The sequence below is a fragment of the Amphibalanus amphitrite genome, unplaced genomic scaffold, assembly GCF_019059575.1.
Source record: "Amphibalanus amphitrite isolate SeventyFive unplaced genomic scaffold, NRLGWU_Aamphi_draft 000429F_arrow, whole genome shotgun sequence".
Lineage (NCBI taxonomy): Eukaryota > Metazoa > Arthropoda > Thecostraca > Balanomorpha > Balanidae > Amphibalanus > Amphibalanus amphitrite.
Genome location: NW_024881923.1, coordinates 327,146 through 344,730, shown reverse-complemented (window position 1 = coordinate 344,730; position 17,585 = coordinate 327,146). Strand labels below are relative to the sequence as shown.

At 53.4% G+C, this 17,585-nt stretch overlaps 1 protein-coding gene across 1 annotated transcript in view; it reads left to right on the top strand.

The window, feature by feature from the left end:
- Positions 1-13,340, top strand: part of LOC122391281 — a 32,591-nt gene extending 19,251 nt beyond the window's left edge. Inside the window, exons 6-12 of the mRNA XM_043385070.1 lie at positions 277-300; positions 5,311-5,448; positions 8,737-8,874; positions 9,865-10,005; positions 10,574-10,910; positions 11,435-11,577; positions 11,872-13,340. Coding sequence (XP_043241005.1) covers positions 277-300; positions 5,311-5,448; positions 8,737-8,874; positions 9,865-10,005; positions 10,574-10,910; positions 11,435-11,577; positions 11,872-11,939 — 989 coding nt within the window. The 3' untranslated portion in view covers positions 11,940-13,340. The remainder of the gene's footprint in view (positions 1-276; positions 301-5,310; positions 5,449-8,736; positions 8,875-9,864; positions 10,006-10,573; positions 10,911-11,434; positions 11,578-11,871) is intronic.
- The last annotated feature ends 4,245 nt before the right edge of the window (positions 13,341-17,585 follow it).

The following is a 17,585-nucleotide window of genomic DNA, read 5'->3' as shown; positions in this document are numbered from 1 at the left end:
CATATATTTATGTAGTCTACCAACCTGATCCGTTACTATACCATGACTGGCTGCCCAGTGCCTAAGCCAACGTGCCTTGCAAAAATCGTAATACTTATGTTGCACATATTTGAATACTTACGTATGTATGCTGTTGGTAAAAATATCGTTGTCCAGCCGCTCGGCTATGTCAGTGCTGGCTGTGTCAGTGTCTGACACTCTGGTGTCAGTGGTGCAGCGGGGAGCTGGCGGCAGCTCTGACCGACTGCAGTCAGCTGACACAGCTCTGTCCGACAGGGCCGGAGGTGACGGAGCCGAGGTGGCCGGAGTGGAACCCGTTGGGTCGTCTATCAGTGTCGCTCCAGGGGGTGACTGCCGACACCATCAGTCACCTGGCTGACCTGGGACGGACGGTCACACAACTGGAGATATACGGTGAGCAGCGGCAGCACGGACAGGCCGATGATATACGAGATCAGCGAATGGCGGACACCGAGTAACGGTGTGCCGTTGTCGGACCTCGTGGAGACAGGTGTGATACATAGCCAATGTGCTTTGCGAAATAATGAAGCCAATTGAGCTTCAAAATGGAGGAGGACTGTTCACTCAGTGACATATTCGTTCAGTGTTAGTTGATCATACTCATAACATTTGTGTTGCACTGTTCAATGAAGTTCAATGCATTTGCTTAACTGATTGCATATTATCATATATTTGCACTGTTTTACCATTGTCTACTGTGTCCATAAAACCATGTGAGTTATTAGGTGTTTTTTTCGTTTTGTCATATATCGAAATGTATTACAGCTAACTGATCCTGTCTGTATGTGTGTCTGTGTGTTTTCCAGACTGTCCTGATCTCACGGCCAGCAGCCTGGAGTCCCTCACAAGGTGCCCTGGGCTTAAAGCCCTATCAGTCACCGCCGCCGACCTCCCGCTACTGAGGGGGCAGCTGCCGGAGGGCCTCGAGCGCCTCAATGTCAGAGGTGAGATACCATGCGGATCACACTGACACATATAATGCCGCTATATGCAAATGGACAGCGTTGATGGCAAATGGATGAGCCGATCAGCCTCAACTAGCAATTTCCACCATTGACCGTGTACATTATTGTGGTTGTGGTGGGGGGGGGGGGGGGGTCAATGCATGCACTTGCATAGGGTGCCGGTGCACATGCTTGTGGCGCATGCATGGAATAGTTATTAGTGTACCTAAATCCTAATGTCGCGGGGTGATTTTTAAAAGTCAAGGTACTAGTAATAGTTGCAATGTCACAAGCAGCAAATTTCCGAACAAAAGTAATTAGTCTGGGTCGACGGCTGACACTGACTTCTGACTACTGTTAACGCCAGACCCCTTGAGACCCTAATTTTTCGCGATTGCTTTTAAATACGTGAAGGAATTTCAACCAAGCTCAGGACATGGCCGTTTCAAGACAGGCCGAAACTTTTACAATTTAGATATTTTATCGCCATTTCAATATTTCAGGCACTTGTCATTGACTCGTAATGTTAAATTTCGAGCAAGATTTTCATCCGGTGTGTAGAGGCTATCACCAGTCAGTCTGTGATACGTTATGACGTCACAGCTAAGCCCCGCCTCTGTGGTCTTGGCCTGCGGCGGTTTCGGGCCGGCGCGCGGTCACTCTCGCTGTGGCGGGGAGCGGGGACGGGCGACGGTCGAGCGGTGCCGAAAGCCGGCGGAGTTGTGCGTAACGTCTTGGCTGACAGTGCCCAGAGAGCGACATGATGACTAAGGAGTCATAAATGCTCAATGCGCATTGCTTCTACAATGCTGATATGTTCGCTGATATTTTTTATTATTATATAAGCTGCATATGACGGGCAGATGGCATATAACTGACATAAGGTTAGGAAATATTCACCTGTATTTAACCCTATTCCTGGCGGGCTCCGCCGGGACAAGAAACTGGCGGGGGGGGGGCCGATACGGCCCCCTGAGATCTCGAGAACGAAGCAAGCTAGCGACAAGCGGTTAACGGCATCGGATATGCATGGACAAGGTCTACAATTTTTACCAAGGTCATTTTCAGGTCAGGTCAAAGATGACGTCACAGGGGTCGAAAAAGTCAAAATGGCGGCGTTAGATATGGAGAGAGTTTTTCTCGAATAACTTTCGAATTAGTCAAGATAGGAACAAACTAAGGGCATCATCGTGATCCTCTCGTCAATCCGCATCGAATGATATATATGTTGACCTCGAAAGGTCAAGGTCAAAGGTTGACCTCAGGTCACGTGACCTCGAGGTCATCATGTATATCATTCGATGCGTCTTGACGAGCTGAACACAATGAGACCATCCACGCGTCTGTATCGTGTTCCTGTGCGGAGTTATTGGCCAAAAACCTTTGGTGACCTTTGATGACGTCACATGACCTCACAGCTGCCCAACAGCAAAACAGACCTCAAGGTAGTGAAGGTTGATCGTATATGAAGTCATGTATGGTATATGGGGCCATTCCGACCCGTTTTAGTGGTAAAAACAGGGAGTTGATTTTTCCCCATTGACTTATAATAGGGAGGTCGCGAAACTGACCTGACCTTAGGTCACCGATATCAAAATTCCGAAATATAGGTACAAATTGCACATACTGGTACCCTAACTAAAGCCTGAAGAGAAGAAATTGATCGGTCAAAAACTCTAGCTCTGGCGTGATTGCAAACTTTTCTGAGGTAGGGTCACCAAACCACCTCTGGTGACCTGACCTGAGGTCAGATCAACTCAAAATTTTCAGACATGTTGCGTAGAAGCCTTTTAGGAAAAGTCAGAAAATTTGAGCTTCCTAGCTCAACGCGTTTGGGAGAAATAACCAAAAAACCTCAGGGGGGGCTACTGAGGCCCCCCCCCCCCCGCCAGGAATAGGGTTAAAGCCTATGGCGTTGCAGATAATGCGATAATGGGATGTCGGATGTCACCAAGTAGCTGCCGATTTGTACATCGCTATGCAACCATCGAACAACGCAATAATAAGTTAATTGCCTGAGCTTCACATCATACGGCTCGCTCGTATTTCAAACAGATACCCTACATCGAAAATCGTATTTGTTAGGAATCGTTAACGTTTGTTCGAAGCACGACTGAGTAGTAGGTTGAGGAGTGATGGTCCTCTTGGTCCTATATACAAGAGTCAACAAGAGCCTAACATTTACTTGACCGTCTGCTGCAATTGACTCATAGCACGTGAAGCGTCAGCGAAATTCATAGTCCTTCACAGATGGCAGGGGTGTCGTTTGTACAGAGGTCGATGATGGGTTCGGGTCAATGCCGCAGTCGTGGGCGGAGCCTAATGTCATATGACGTAGAAAGCCTCTATCCAGGATGGGAAAACAGTTAACATTACGAGTCAATGACAAGTGCCTGAAATAATGAAATGGCGATAAAATATCTAAATTGTTAAAGTTTCGGCCTGTCTTGAAACGGCCATGTCCTGAGCTTGGTTGAAATTCCTTCACGCATTTAAAAGTAATCGCGAAAAATTAGGTTTTGTTTTGTTTTGTTTTGTTTTGTTGGGTTAGGCCCTTTTGGTCGACAAGACCATTGCAGAGCCGGAAGGATGATAGGAATTAGGGGGAGACATTGGTCTGGGCAGGCACCCTAGTGAGTCGCCGGGGCTGAACCCGTCCAGAGGACAGGCCACCCAGCCCCAAGGCACTCACTGCACCCGGCTACGGGGTGCGCTCCCTCGGGAGCAGCGGTGCCGCTCCAAGGGAGCAGCCCGCATGAGATAAAGTTGCCTGTCCAGCCCGGAAGGGGGTTGCGGCGTGGAGGAGAAGGATTTCTGTATCCTGAAGATAGAAGCACGGATAGGTGAGAAAAAATAGGGTCTCAAGGGGTCTGGCGTTAACAGTAGTGACTGACTACATAGATAGCTCGCTGACGACGAGTCTGAGCAGACTGACGGGACTGACTGGCCGCGGCCCTGGCGCGGCGGTTATACAGAGTATAGGTGGCGCCACGATCGAAGGCGGCCAACACGGGAATGCAGGCATTGTTTCAATAAGTGTGCAAGTATTTACAATGAGGGATGATTATACAGACATAGTGCAACCAATGAGAGTAGTATAAGTAATTACGCTATACTTATCGCATATATTTATTATGTTCATATTCACATTCTACATATGACTGCTGCTGCTAACAATTGCTGTGCGGCCGCTCGGCTGTGTCAGTGCTGGCTGTGTCAGTGCTGGCTGTGTCAGTGTCTGACACTCTGGTGTCAGTGGTGCAGCGGGGAGCTGGCGGCAGCTCTGACCGACTGCAATCAGCTGACACAGCTCTGTCCGACAGGCGTGTTTCTTTTTTCCAACCAAAGGAAGGCGCTACACACGAAGATGCTTCTTGGTAAACAAACCAAACAAAAACAAACATAACCTAACCTCACCTGACCTAACCTACAACCTACAAACCTACAACCCAGGCCCATGTCGTCCCCTATCTCCCTGTGTGTCCAAGTGCACAGATGACGTCACACGAAGGGGCGGAGTCGGGGGCGGAGCCTAGCGCAACGGCCGCCATATTTGAATTTGTTTTATAAGAATGTTATCTATATTTTGGTTTTCAGTCAATTGTTATCGATAGTTTTATGAACGTTTAGCTGTAATATAAGTGATTTTTAAAGAAAAAACACATATTCTGCTTGCAATTTCGATTTGAGTCCGACCCGCGCCTAGATTCGAGCGCACGATCTTCGGCTCACGGTGCAAGCATCCTAACCACTACACTACCGCGGCGGCGCAGCGGCCGGTGGAAGGGAGGCTGCGGAGGCATGGGGACTTTTCTACGCATTTTCGGAAAAACTAATGGGTTTAGTGAAAAACTGCTCTTAGATAATTCAAAGAAAAATGTCTCGTCTTTCCGATGATGCAATTAGTTTTGTGCTAGCTCCAACAGAGTTTGTTCTACAGCGCTTCAAAAATCGCCCATTTACATGGGACTCGAACGGGGCTTCAAGACTTGCCCCCAGATGACGTCACAAGCTGACGTCACGATCAGGTAGAATCGCCGGACGACCCTACCTGGTATATAGGGCCTTGCTACAACCTACAACCTAACCTACAACCTAACCTACAGACCTACAACCTACGAACCTACAACCTACAAACCTACAACCTAACCTACAACGCGCCAAAAAGTTCGGCCGGCGGCGGGGATCGAACCCTAGTTATTAGATCACGAGGCGAGCATGCTCACCACTACACCACGCAGCCAGCTGGCCGGTGAGAGGTGTAAGTCACTTTTCAATGACGCAATGGGATATTCTCCGTATAGCGCCTTCCTTTGGGTGGAAAAAAGAATTACGCGTCCGACAGGGCCGGAGGTGACGGAGCCGAGGTGGCCGGGACGGGACCCGTTGGGTCGTCTGTCAGTGTCGCTCCAGGGGGTGACTGCCGACACCATCAGTCACCTGGCTGACATGGGACGGACGGTCACACTACTGGAGATATACGGTGAGCAGCGGCAGCACGGACAGGCCACTGATATACCAGCTCAGTGAATGGCGGACACCGAGTAACGGTGTGCCGTTGTCGGACCTCGTGGAGACAGGTGTGATACATAGCCAATGTGCTTTGCGAAATAATGAAGCCAATTGAGCTTCAAAATGGAGGAGGACTGTTCACTCAGTGACATATTCGTTCAGTGTTAGTTGATCATACTCATAACATTTGTGTTGCACTGTTCAATGAAGTTCAATGCATTTGCTTAACTGATTGCATATTATCATATAATTTAGAGTTGCAAAGTTTCCCCCAAAGGCTGCTACCGGCACCGCCCCGCCCCACAAATTTTTTGGGGGATACCGGCATGCTACCACGCCCAAAGCAAAAACACCACCAAATTACCGGCATACTAAAAAACCTGCATTGTTGATTCCAGTTTACCCCTACAAGAGATGCCACATTTTCCTCTTAGTGTCCAAAGTTTGAATCACTTATGCTAATAATTTTTTTTTTGTGCAAAACCAAAAATACCGGCATGCTACCGGCAAGACATGCCAGATACCACAAAAAACCTGCGGTAGTGAAAAATTACCGGCATGCCGGTAATGCGGTAGGGAAACTTTGCAACTCTAATATAATTGCACTGTTTTACCATTGTCTACTGTGTCCATAAAACCATGTGAGTTATTAGGTGTTTTTCGTTTTGTCATATATCGGCATCAGGGCCTCGGCTAACATGTTAACTGGTGGGCCAAATGGCCCACCAGTGACGCGAAATGGCCCACCAGCCTCAAAGATTTGGCCCACCAGTAATTTTCCGAAAAATCTAAGTTTTCACATTTTACATCACGACGTAGGTAGCATTGTGATACAGACAGAGACAGAGGCCCTACTACATTGTTGCATTTATTAAAAGTAAGAACTTGATCGTCGTTGTCCGCCTAATACCATCACCATTCCCGGTTTCTTGAGACAGCCGTATAGGTTAAGCCTCGGTCACACTTCACCGGATTGGACCAATGGACGAGAAACGGACGGCGTCCGGTGATGTCCGGGGATGTCCGTTCGTTTCCGTTGGACGTCCGTTTGTCATCCGTTAATATTCGTTCCATGTCCGGTGGTGTCCGGTGTGCTCAACCGGACACCACCGGACATGGAACGAATATTAACGGATGACAAACGGACGTCCAACGGAAACAAACGGACATCACCGGACGCTGACAGTTCTCGTCCGTTTCTCGTCCGTTGGTCCAATCCGGTGAAGTGTGACCGAGGCTTTAAATTTTATGCAATAATCGTGAAAGACGTATGCCTCTGTCAATTACAGATAGTGTCGGCGGCTTTCAGCCGATCGAGGTCTGCCAGAGTTCTTGCAAGCTTTCCGATCGATCGAGTGGTTGCAGTCACATAAGCATCTGCCGCAGACCAGTCGGTTACAAGAAAAACTACGAATAAAGAACAGACCAGTTCAGACGGTCGGGGATAAGCCTGCGAGCGATCTCAGACGGCTCGCCGATAGACACGATATAAAGGCCGTGTTACACTGCCGAATTTTGGCCACGACCCTGTCGCCGAATCACGTCGTGTAGGAAATCGGCGAACAGTTCACCGACAGAGGCGAACAGTTCGCCGACAGAGCCCGATTTGCAGAAAACAGATGGGGGGCCCCCTAATCGTGTGCGGGTCGAAGCTGATCCATGATTTGGCGAACATCTCGAATGAATGGCGAATCTGTTGCGAATAGTCGCCGATGCCTTGGCAACAAGTCGGCGCACGCAGCGACATGTCGGCGGCGACTCGGCGACTGTTTGGCGACCATGTTCGTTTATTATAAGTTCGGCGAACGGCCACGAAATTTTCATTTTTCATGAAATATTCATGGCGGTCGTGACGAACCGTAAAAGTCGCGCGGTGGACACCGACTGGTCTGCGAAATGCCAAGACCGTGGAAGAAAGATACCGAATCGGTCCGCGACATAGGATGACTTGCATATTCGTGCACATTCGTGTACCAAAATTCGGCAGTGTAACAAGGGCTTAAGACCGTGGAAGAAAGATCCCGAATCGGTCCGCGACATAGCATGACTTGCATATTCGTGCACATTCGTGTACCAAAATTCGGCAGTGTAACAAGGGCTTAAGTTCGGCGAACGGCCACGAAATTTTTATTTTTCATGATATATTCGTGGCGGTCGTGACGAACCGTAAAAGTCGCGCGGTGGACAACGACTGGTCTGCGAAATGCCAAGACCGTGGAAGAAAGATCCCGAATCGGTCCGCGACATAGGATGACTTGCATATTCGTGCACATTCGTGTACCAAAATTCGGCAGTGTAACAAGGGCTTAAGCCAGAGTTAAACTAGTGGTATTGTCGGCGACTTCCAGCCGATTGAAGTCTGCAAGCGATATTATGCGTTTTCACGACCGGTATGATATCACACATACCGGTCACACATCTGACCAGTCGGACGAATTTCGAACCGTTCACAGTCAGCGTTCCAAAAATTTATCATTTGGGCTGAAGATGACACTCAGGAATAAGAATGGATAATTTTCCACTCTCACATTTTGGGTAGCTAGAATTTTCCAGTCAGACACCCAAGAGAAATCTGAAGTTTGGGACACGGTTCACCAGAAGTGTACATAACTTAGTTTTTTATAAAAAATATTAGGGTTGCGCAGTGCGCTTGGGCTTTTGAGTCAATTCTTTTCCATGCGACACCAATAGGCTTAATGATCATTTTCAGAGATGTTGGGGTTGCTGCTACAACCCACTTTATATATAAAGTTGCACTCGTGCTGTTCACAATTCCTCCCGATCCACCCGACAACGCCCGATCCCTTCCGACCGCTTCCAAATCTCCGACTAGTCGGCGAGCGATCCATTCAGGGCTCGCTGATTTTTAACATCCGACCGGCCGTAAGTTACCGTCCAAAGTTTTATAATCTGCGTCAATATTTTGTGCATACTTGTGCAATTTTATGTGCACCGCCGGAGTATCACCACTGAGAGGGTTGTGGGTCCCTTCTCTCTCCTCTCTGTGAAGAGTCGGGGGGGGGGGGGGGTCGAGCCCCGTTTTTTTTACATTTTTTCCACGCCATCCTGACGTTTTTTGCAGAATAAAGTGGCCGAAATCTGGGGAGAAATCGAAAAGGGGGGGGGGGCTATGGCTACGAAGATCAGTCCATGTCGCTGCCCAAGTGGCCCACCAGTCAAAATTCCTTAGCCGAGGCCCTGATCGGCATGTATTACAGCTAACTGATCCTGTCTGTATGTGTGTCTGTGTGTTTTCCAGACTGTCCTGATCTCACGGCCAGCAGCCTGGAGCCCCTCACAAGGTGCCCTGGGCTTAAAGCCCTATCAGTCACCGCCGCCGACCTCCCGCGACTGAGGGGGCAGCTGCCGGAGTGCCTCGAGCGCCTCAATGTCAGAGGTGAGATACCATGCGGATCACACTGACACATATAATGCCGCTATATGCAAATGGACAGCGTTGATGGCAAATGGATGAGCCGATCAGCCTCAACTAGCAATTTCCACCATTGACCGTGTACATTATTGTGGTTGTGGTGGGGGGGGGGGGGGGTCAATGCATACACTTGCATAGGGTGCCGGTGCACATGCTTGTGGCGCATGCATGGAATATTAGTGTACCTAAATCCTAATGTCGCGGGGTGATTTTTAAAAGTCAAGGTACTAGTAATAGTTGCAATGTCACAAGCAGCAAATTTCCGAACAAAAGTAATTAGTCTGGGTCGACGGCTGACACTGACTTCTGACTAGTGACTGACTACATAGATAGCTCGCTGACGACGAGTCTGAGCAGACTGGCGAGACTGACTGGCCGCGGCCCTGGAGCGGCGGTTATACAGAGTATAGGTGGCGCCACGATCGAAGGCGGCCAGCACGGGAATGCAGGCATTGTTTCAATAAGTGTGCAAGTATTTACAAGGGATTTGATTTGGACAAGGATTTGATTTTGACAAGGATTTGAGGGATGATTATACAGACATAGTGCAACCAATGAGAGCATAGGCGGCGGAACGGGGAGGGCACCGGGGCACCGTGCCCCCCTTTGATTTTGGCATTTTAACATTAGCCCTATGGGCGTTGCATGGAAAGAATGTGACCAAAAGTCGGCAGTGCCCCCCTTTAATTGAAGGTGTTCCGCCGCTACTGAATGAGAGTAGTATAAGTAGTTGCATAGACTACTGTATTACGCTATACTAATCGCATATATTTATGATGTTCATATTCACATTCTACATAGGTATGACTGCTGCTGCTAACAATTGCTGTGCGGCCGCTCGGCTGTGTCAGTGCTAGCTGTGTCAGTGTCTGACACTCTGGTGTCAGTGGTGCAGCGGGGAGTTGGCGGCAGCTCTGTCCGACTGCAGTCAGCTGACACAGCTCTGTCCGACAGGGCCTGAGGTGACGGAGCCGAGGTGGCCGCTATGGAACCCGTTGGCTCGTGGTCTGTCAGTGTCGCTCCAGGGGGTGACTGCCGACACCATCAGTCACCTGGCTGACCTGGGACGGACGGTCAGACTACTGGAGATATACGGTGAGCAGCGGCAGCACGGACAGGCCGCTGTGATATACGAGCTCAGGGAATGGCGGACACCGAGTAACGGTGTGCCGTTGTCGCACCTCATTGAGACAGGTGTGATGCATACAGTGGCGGATCCAGGGGGGGGGGGCAAAATGGGCATTTGCCCCCCCCAAACGGCATAATTTTAACATTACGCCTATGGACGATGCATGGAAAGAATCGATAAATTGTTATGGATTGCCCCCCCCCCCCCAACTCTGAGCTGGATCCGCCTCTGGATGCATAGCCAATGTGATTTGTGAAATAATGAAGCTAATTGAGCTCCAACATGGTGTGAATCAGTGAGGGAAGGGAATCGGTGACATATTCGTTGAGACTTAGTTGAACGTACACATAATGATTGTAATGCAATGTTCAATGCAGTTCAATGCATTGGTTGAACTGACTGCATATCATATATTACCATTGTTATATTATCGTCTGTGTCCATAAAACCATGCGAATTCATAGCTGTTTCGTTTTTTCCGTATATTTACATATATTCCTGCCGACTGATCCTGTTTGTATGTGTGTTTTCCAGACTGTCCTGATCTCACGACCGGCAGCCTGGAGCCCCTCACCAGGTGCCCTGGGCTGGAGCGTCTCACCCTGTCCGGCGGCGTCCCTGACGCCGTGAGCCTGGAGCCCCTCACCAGGTGCCCTGAGCTGCGGGATCTCACCCTGTCCGGCGGCGTCCCTGACGCCGTGAGTCTGGAGCCCCTCACCAGGTGCCGTGGGCTGCGGCATCTCACCCTGTCCGGCGGCGTCCCTGACGCCGTGCTGGATATTCTCAGCGGCTGCCCCGGGCTGTTCAGCCTTAAACTGGGGGACCGCCAGCGGCCGGCAGAGACGGCCTTCACAGCAGCAGCGGTCACCAGGTCAGTCAGCAGACACTGGCGAGGGGTGTCCTGTCAGACACTGACACTGACACAGTGACACTGACACATACACACTGACACACTGACACTGACACACTGACACACTGACACTGACACACTGACACTGACACACTGACACTGACACACTTACACTGATACTGACACTGACACACTGACACTGACACAAACATACAACTCCAACTCACTGACACTGATTCACTGACTGACACGGGTTCTGACACAATGACTGACACTCTGACACAGGCACATTGACATACTGACACTGACACACTGATGCTGATACACTGATGCTTGCACACTGACATTGACACACTGACACCGACACATTGACACCGACGCATTGACACTGACACACTGACACTGACACATTGACACCGACGCATTGCCACTGACACCAACACACCGACACTGAACTACTGACACACTGACACTAACTCGTACGTCCGGCCGGCTGGTGCCGCTGTGTTTGTGTGTGACGGCTCTGCTGCTCTGCTCTGTTACAGACTGGTGAAGTCGTGTCGGAAGCTGAATTTTCTGTACCTTCACTGCACGGCAGACACCGGCCGGGCCGTGCTGACCGCCCTGAAGGAGACGGACCTGCAGTACAGTAATGGCCGGACCCGTACCATCTATCTCCATGTCCCCGGTAGGTGAGAGGGCGCCGCGCGCCGCGCCTCTGACCAGTCAGTCCCTCACAACAGACGCTGCACGGCGCCACCGGCCTCTCAGACACACACACTCGACCACCGCCGCAGGCCACGTCACGGACGGTGACGTGACGCGTCAGGGCCACCACGGCCGACGGTGACGTCACGTCAGCCGTCTGTCCTGTGTGTGACGTCACTGGCCGGCGGTGTGTGGACATGGCTGTACCGCTGTCTGTGTGTGTGTCTGTGTGACGTGTGTGTCCACCTCAGACGTGTCTCTGCTCTGTCCACAGAGGAGCTGTACGATCAGCTGAAGAGCCAGGAAGGCGATGGGGTCACAGTGTTGATGTGGGGGAAATGATGCGCTGCACTACCGACCGTGCAGTGATGAGCTGACTGCAGAGAGGCCGAGCCAGTCGGCCGGGGCCGCCAGCTGACTGCTGCCGTGTGTGCTGCACCAGCCGGCACTGAGAGCGGCGCCGGTCAGCCGGCACACGGCCCCGGTGTCCGCTGTAGTGTAGTGTGATCTAGTTGTAGTAGTAGTAGTGTAGATGTAGTAGTAGCACACGAGTGTGATGTAGTGGGCAATGATACCGGGCGGGTATTGTGGGTAATTCGACAGTGAAAAGTGATGTAGTGGGTAATTACCGGGTGGGTATTGTGGGTAATTGGACAGTGAAAAGTGATGTGCTGGAGAGACTATACCGATCGTGACATTACGCTATTCTTTATGTAGAACACACACACGTCTCTGACGGTCCGACTCGGTTCACCGCGCCTGGTCCCGGCGGCACGGCCGGCCTCGGTCACGTGACCGTCCCCCGGTGGAGTCGGACGGCTCGGTCACGTGACCGTCCCCCGGTGCAGTCGGACGGCTCGGTCACGTGACCGTCCCCCGGGTCTGGCTGCACCTCGGCTCGGCGGTGCTGAGCGCCGTGCTGAGCGTGTTGTGACACGTCCCACACGGACAGCTCTACTCGACTACTGGCTAGCTGCCGTCCGAGCTGGCAGTATCCACGCGGTGTCAGTTCAGACGGCGGCCGGCCGCGCCGCGCCCGCCCGCTCCGGTCCCGGCCGGCGGCCGTCACCCGGCCCGGGGCGGGGACCGGTCCGTCAGCTGACCATTGGTCAGTCAGCTGACCATTGTTCCGTCAGCTGACCATTGGTCAGTCAGCTGACCATTGGTCAGTCAGCTGACCATTGGTCAGTCAGCTGAGTGGTCCGTCAGCTGATTGGTCAGTCAGCTGACTTGTCAGTCAGATTGGTCAGTCAGATGTCTATTATGAGAGGAGACGCTTCAGCTGTACCATCGGTAGCCTAGGGCAATTAGTTACCGGGCGAGTATTGTGGGTAATTTGATGCGGTGATGCGATGTAGTGTGTAATTACCGGTCGGGTATTGTGGATAATGTAACCCTGGGTATGATATAGCCGGCTATCCAACGGTCGGATATAGTCAGCTGGATGCTACTGAATTGTGTAGAGCTCTTACGGCACCGGTCATAACGAGTGTCCTCGCGTCGGTCCGACTCGGTTCACGGAAGCACGCCGTCACGGCCCGGGTGTGCGCCGCCATGTTTGTGTCCTCTGCTTCGTACAGGGGGGTAATTGGGCTACCGACCGATTGGGAGTCGGAGTCGGAGTCCGTGTCGATCAAGCTGCCTTGACTCCGACTCCGGAACGGCTTTTTAGGTTTTAGTTATCACTTGGCCATGCTACTGATAATCGGCTGCGCTTTGACTAATACATTTTACACATGTCCAGTCTTTGTCCTGGAAAACAGTTACCTTCAGAGCTTACCTCATCATTTGTGCTAATGTCCTGATGACCTGAGTACAGTTTGGCTCCACCAGAGGGGGGGGGGGTGTTTCTGCGCCGCTGTGCCGCCGCTGCTGTGACCTGCCGAGCTGCGGTCCCGGCTCCAGAGCACACCGTCGGCCGTCGAGGCCTGGTCCTTCTGTTCCGTGCACACCATCAACAGGTGTCGTATATATCGATAATACGGGCCCAGCGTGGGAGTTCACCGTTAACCGGCGGCCACACACTGACTGGCTGGATCGCCACTCGCCGTATTTCACCGCCTTCCCCGGTGCCGGGCGGACGATAACCTGTATACGACACACTGTTTTACCCGCCGTCATTTGGGATCAGGTCTGAGAGCCGCCTCTGGTAAATCAGCTGCCGTCTTGAGCCATTTGGCTGGATCTAGGATCCCATCGGATCAAAGATCAGGATAACTACGTGGGATCAGATCACACAAATAACTTTTTCTGAGATTCCTGCACATTGCATATGTGTTTTGGCCACTCTGACTGGTGTCATGTAAGTAGTTCCCTGTTGCAGTTCTGTGTGTGTTGTATGGCCTGCACCCGTCCCCCTCACAACTGCAGTGTTCGGTGCTGGTGTGTGACCCACAGCTGACACCGGGCCTCCCACCGCCGGCGGATGAGCCGGCCGGCCCGTGCCCGGCCCTCCATTCCAGCCGCCACGGCCGGCCAGCGGCACTTGTCCAACACCGGCTGGACACACTACCGACTCGGAGACACACACGGCTCGGGAGACACCCGTGGCGTGTTCTGGGGCCATACACGGACACTGCAGTGGCCACTGGACAGAGGTGCGGACCGGACGTACCGCCCGCCCCTCCGACTGGACAGAGGTGCGGACCGGACGTACCGCCCGCCCTCCGACTGGTCAGAGGTGCGGACCGGACGTACCGCCCGCCCCTCCGACTGGTCAGAGGTGCGGACCGGACGTACCGCCCGCCCCTCCGACTGGGCAGAGGTGCGGACCGGACGTACCGCCCGCCCCTCCGACTGGACAGAGGTGCGGACCGGACGTACCGCCCGCCCCTCCGACTGGGCAGAGGTGCGGACCGGACGTACCGCCCGCCCCTCCGACTGGTCAGAGGTGCGGACCGGACGTACCGCCCGCCCCTCCGACTGGTCAGAGGTGCGGACCGGACGTACCGCCCGCCCCTCCGACTGGTCAGAGGTGCGGACCGGACGTACCGCCCGCCCCTCCGACTGGGCAGAGGTGCGGACCGGACGTACCGCCCGCCCTCCGACTAGGCAGAGGTGCGGACCGGACGTACCGCCCGCCCCTCCGACTGGTCAGAGGTGCGGACCGGACGTACCGCCCGCCCCTCCGACTGGGCAGAGCTGCGGACCGGACGTACCGCCCGCCCCTCCGACTGGTCAGAGGTGCGGACCGGACGTACCGCCCGCCCCTCCGACTGGTCAGAGGTGCGGACCGGCTCGGCCGCCCGGCCCGCCCCTCGGCGCGGCTGCCCGGCTCGCTGCTCGCTGCACGGTCCGGTCGGTCCGAGACTCTGTCGGAGCTCTACTGGTGACCGTCCGGCGCGCCGCCGCCGCCGCCACCGCCGCCGCCGGCCAGGTCACGGCCCAGGTGGGGCGCGGCGGGGCGGTGCGTCACCAGACGCGTGTCCACGGACCGCCACTGGGTAGCTCGGGGGGCGGCGCGCCGCGGCACCTCAGCGCCGGCCCCGTGGGTCACTGAGCGGCGCCGACGGCCGCCACAAGAGCTGCCGGCTGGCTGTCGGCCGGCGGTAGCAGAGGGCAGCGGGAACAACCTTCGGCCCGGCGGGTCACCGACGGTCCCATCACCCACCGGGGACTGGTGGTGGGAGTCGCCCACCGGTCCCATCACCCACCGGGGACTCGTGGTGGGAGTCGCCCATCGGTCCCATCACCCACCGGGGACTGGTGGTGGGTGTCGCCCACCGGTCCCATCACCCACCGGGGACTCGTAATGGGAGTCGCCCACCGGTCCCATCACCCACCGGGGACTCGTGGTGGGAGTCGCCCACCGGTCCCATCACCCACCGGGGACTGGTGGTGGGAGTCGCCCACCGGTCCCATCACCCACCGGGGACTCGTGGTGGGAGTCGCCCACCGGTCCCATCACCCACCGGGGACTCGTGGTGGGAGTCGCCCACCGGCCTCTGAGGGCGGCACCGGTGGGACTGTCCCTGCCGACTGTCCCTACCCCATGAGTGGGACCGGTGGGACTGTCTCTGCCGACTGTCCCTACCCCATGAGTGGGACCGGTGGGACTGTCTCTGCCGACTGTCCCTACCCTATACGAGTATGTGAGGCCGTTTCTGCGGCGGCCGCTGAGCCCCCAACCCTGTCCTTCTCCTCTCCCCAGTCCGCTGTGCAGGGTCGCTCGAGGTCACGTGGTCAGCTGGGTGTCTTCTCCAATGCACCTTATATTCGTCGATCGACCTTACACACCACCGTGCAGTCACATGGCTACGACCCGACTCCCCTCTGTGCCGTCCGACGCGCCGGCATGGCCCCACAACTGGGACAAACGGCCGCCGGGGACGCTCCTATGTCCGATGTTCGTCTCTCTCCACACCGGAGAGGACAGGGCAGGCGGCGGCCGGCCGACGCTGCCCGCGGCGCCGAGGTGACAGCCTCAGACCTCGCTGCTCCCAGTACGCTACACTGGTCAGGCCGGGCCGGCGGCGGCGTGCCATCGGCCGCCGGCCAGCCGGCCTCCCCGTACTGACCACTCACTCACATACAACACACACCCCTGTTTATCGAGAAACATACAAAACATACGCTCTGAACTATGTAATCAGCAGTCACGAACGAATAACGATGGTCTTCCATAACTCAATGGTCTCAAATGTCCCGCCCGCCCCCTGATCATCCACCGGTGCCGTCCCAGTGGTCGGTCGGGGCTGGACCGGTGCACAGTGTGGCCAAACACCAGTTTGGCGCGAATTAAATCCCAGCGCTGCTCGGATCCGTTGAAAATGGTTCCCTGGTTTCAAAATTGACACTTAAACCTATGTGAGACCTTTTACGATGCATTATAAATGCTTGCTGACAAATAATGGCATAGTTCCGCCTCTAAAAGTAAGGAGAACTAGCTTACGACGGGTGATGTGCTTACCAGGCCAGGGCTGTGAAGTCGATGGAGTTACTCCGACTCCGACTACGGCTTTCAAAAGTCAATTTCAACTCTGACTCCGGGCAAAACTGTCGACTTATACGATCGACTCGGACTCTGACTCCGCAGCCATGGCAAGTCCACGCAGTCGATGGATTTTCGGTGACTCGGGCTACGAGTCTTGGTCCGGATTCCAAAATCGATTCCGATTCCGACTCTGACTGCAGGGTCAGAACTGTTGATTCCGAACGACTCCGACTCTGATTACGAAATCCTGGAATTTAACCGCAAATAAGAGGCATAAAATTGTGGGTCCCAGCAATGATGGGCATGTTAGGAGGAGGAATCGTTTACGAAATTCCCATCATTTCTCTGGTAAATTCTTATGATTGTCCAAAGTTTGCTTGAAAAAAAATCAACATCTAATTATGTTTCTGTGTGAATGTTCCTGGTGAAGCACATGAATCGGTAGATGGTTGCTGAAATACACGCACCGATAAAACTGAACCTCAGCAATGGGAGTAAAAACAAAGACTTACACCATAAGCACCTTCATGTCACTAACCCTCGCCCGTATTGGTGTTTTGCTAGCCGCGAACGTAGGTCGGGTCAGGTCAGGCCAACCAGTCCTGCCGGGTATTCATAATTAATAGGTGTCAACCGCCAGTGACAGCTTCGTTGCACGTTACGAAGGCACCAAAACTTCTTCCTAAATGTTCAAATGGTTACTAAATTCGAAATCAGCTCCAAAAACTAGCCTGGAAGCATGTAAAACTAAAAAAGGTGAACCAAAGTCATCAAAGGTCATTGAACTGACCTGACCTTCAAGTGATCTTGACACCGACCATAATGCATGGGACCAACATCATAATATCACATGTTTAGACGCTTGAAACCACGAAAAGACTGCAAACGCGCGGCTAATGCAAGCAAACATACGCCCAATCGCGCTTCGGGCCAAACATGGTCTCGAGAAATAGGTCACAGGTCAAAGGTCATTGGGGTCAGGGTCGTGAAATTTAATGGGTAGGTGTAAAATTGATAAACTCGAGGGTACCAAAAGTTTCGTCGCGATCGGCCGC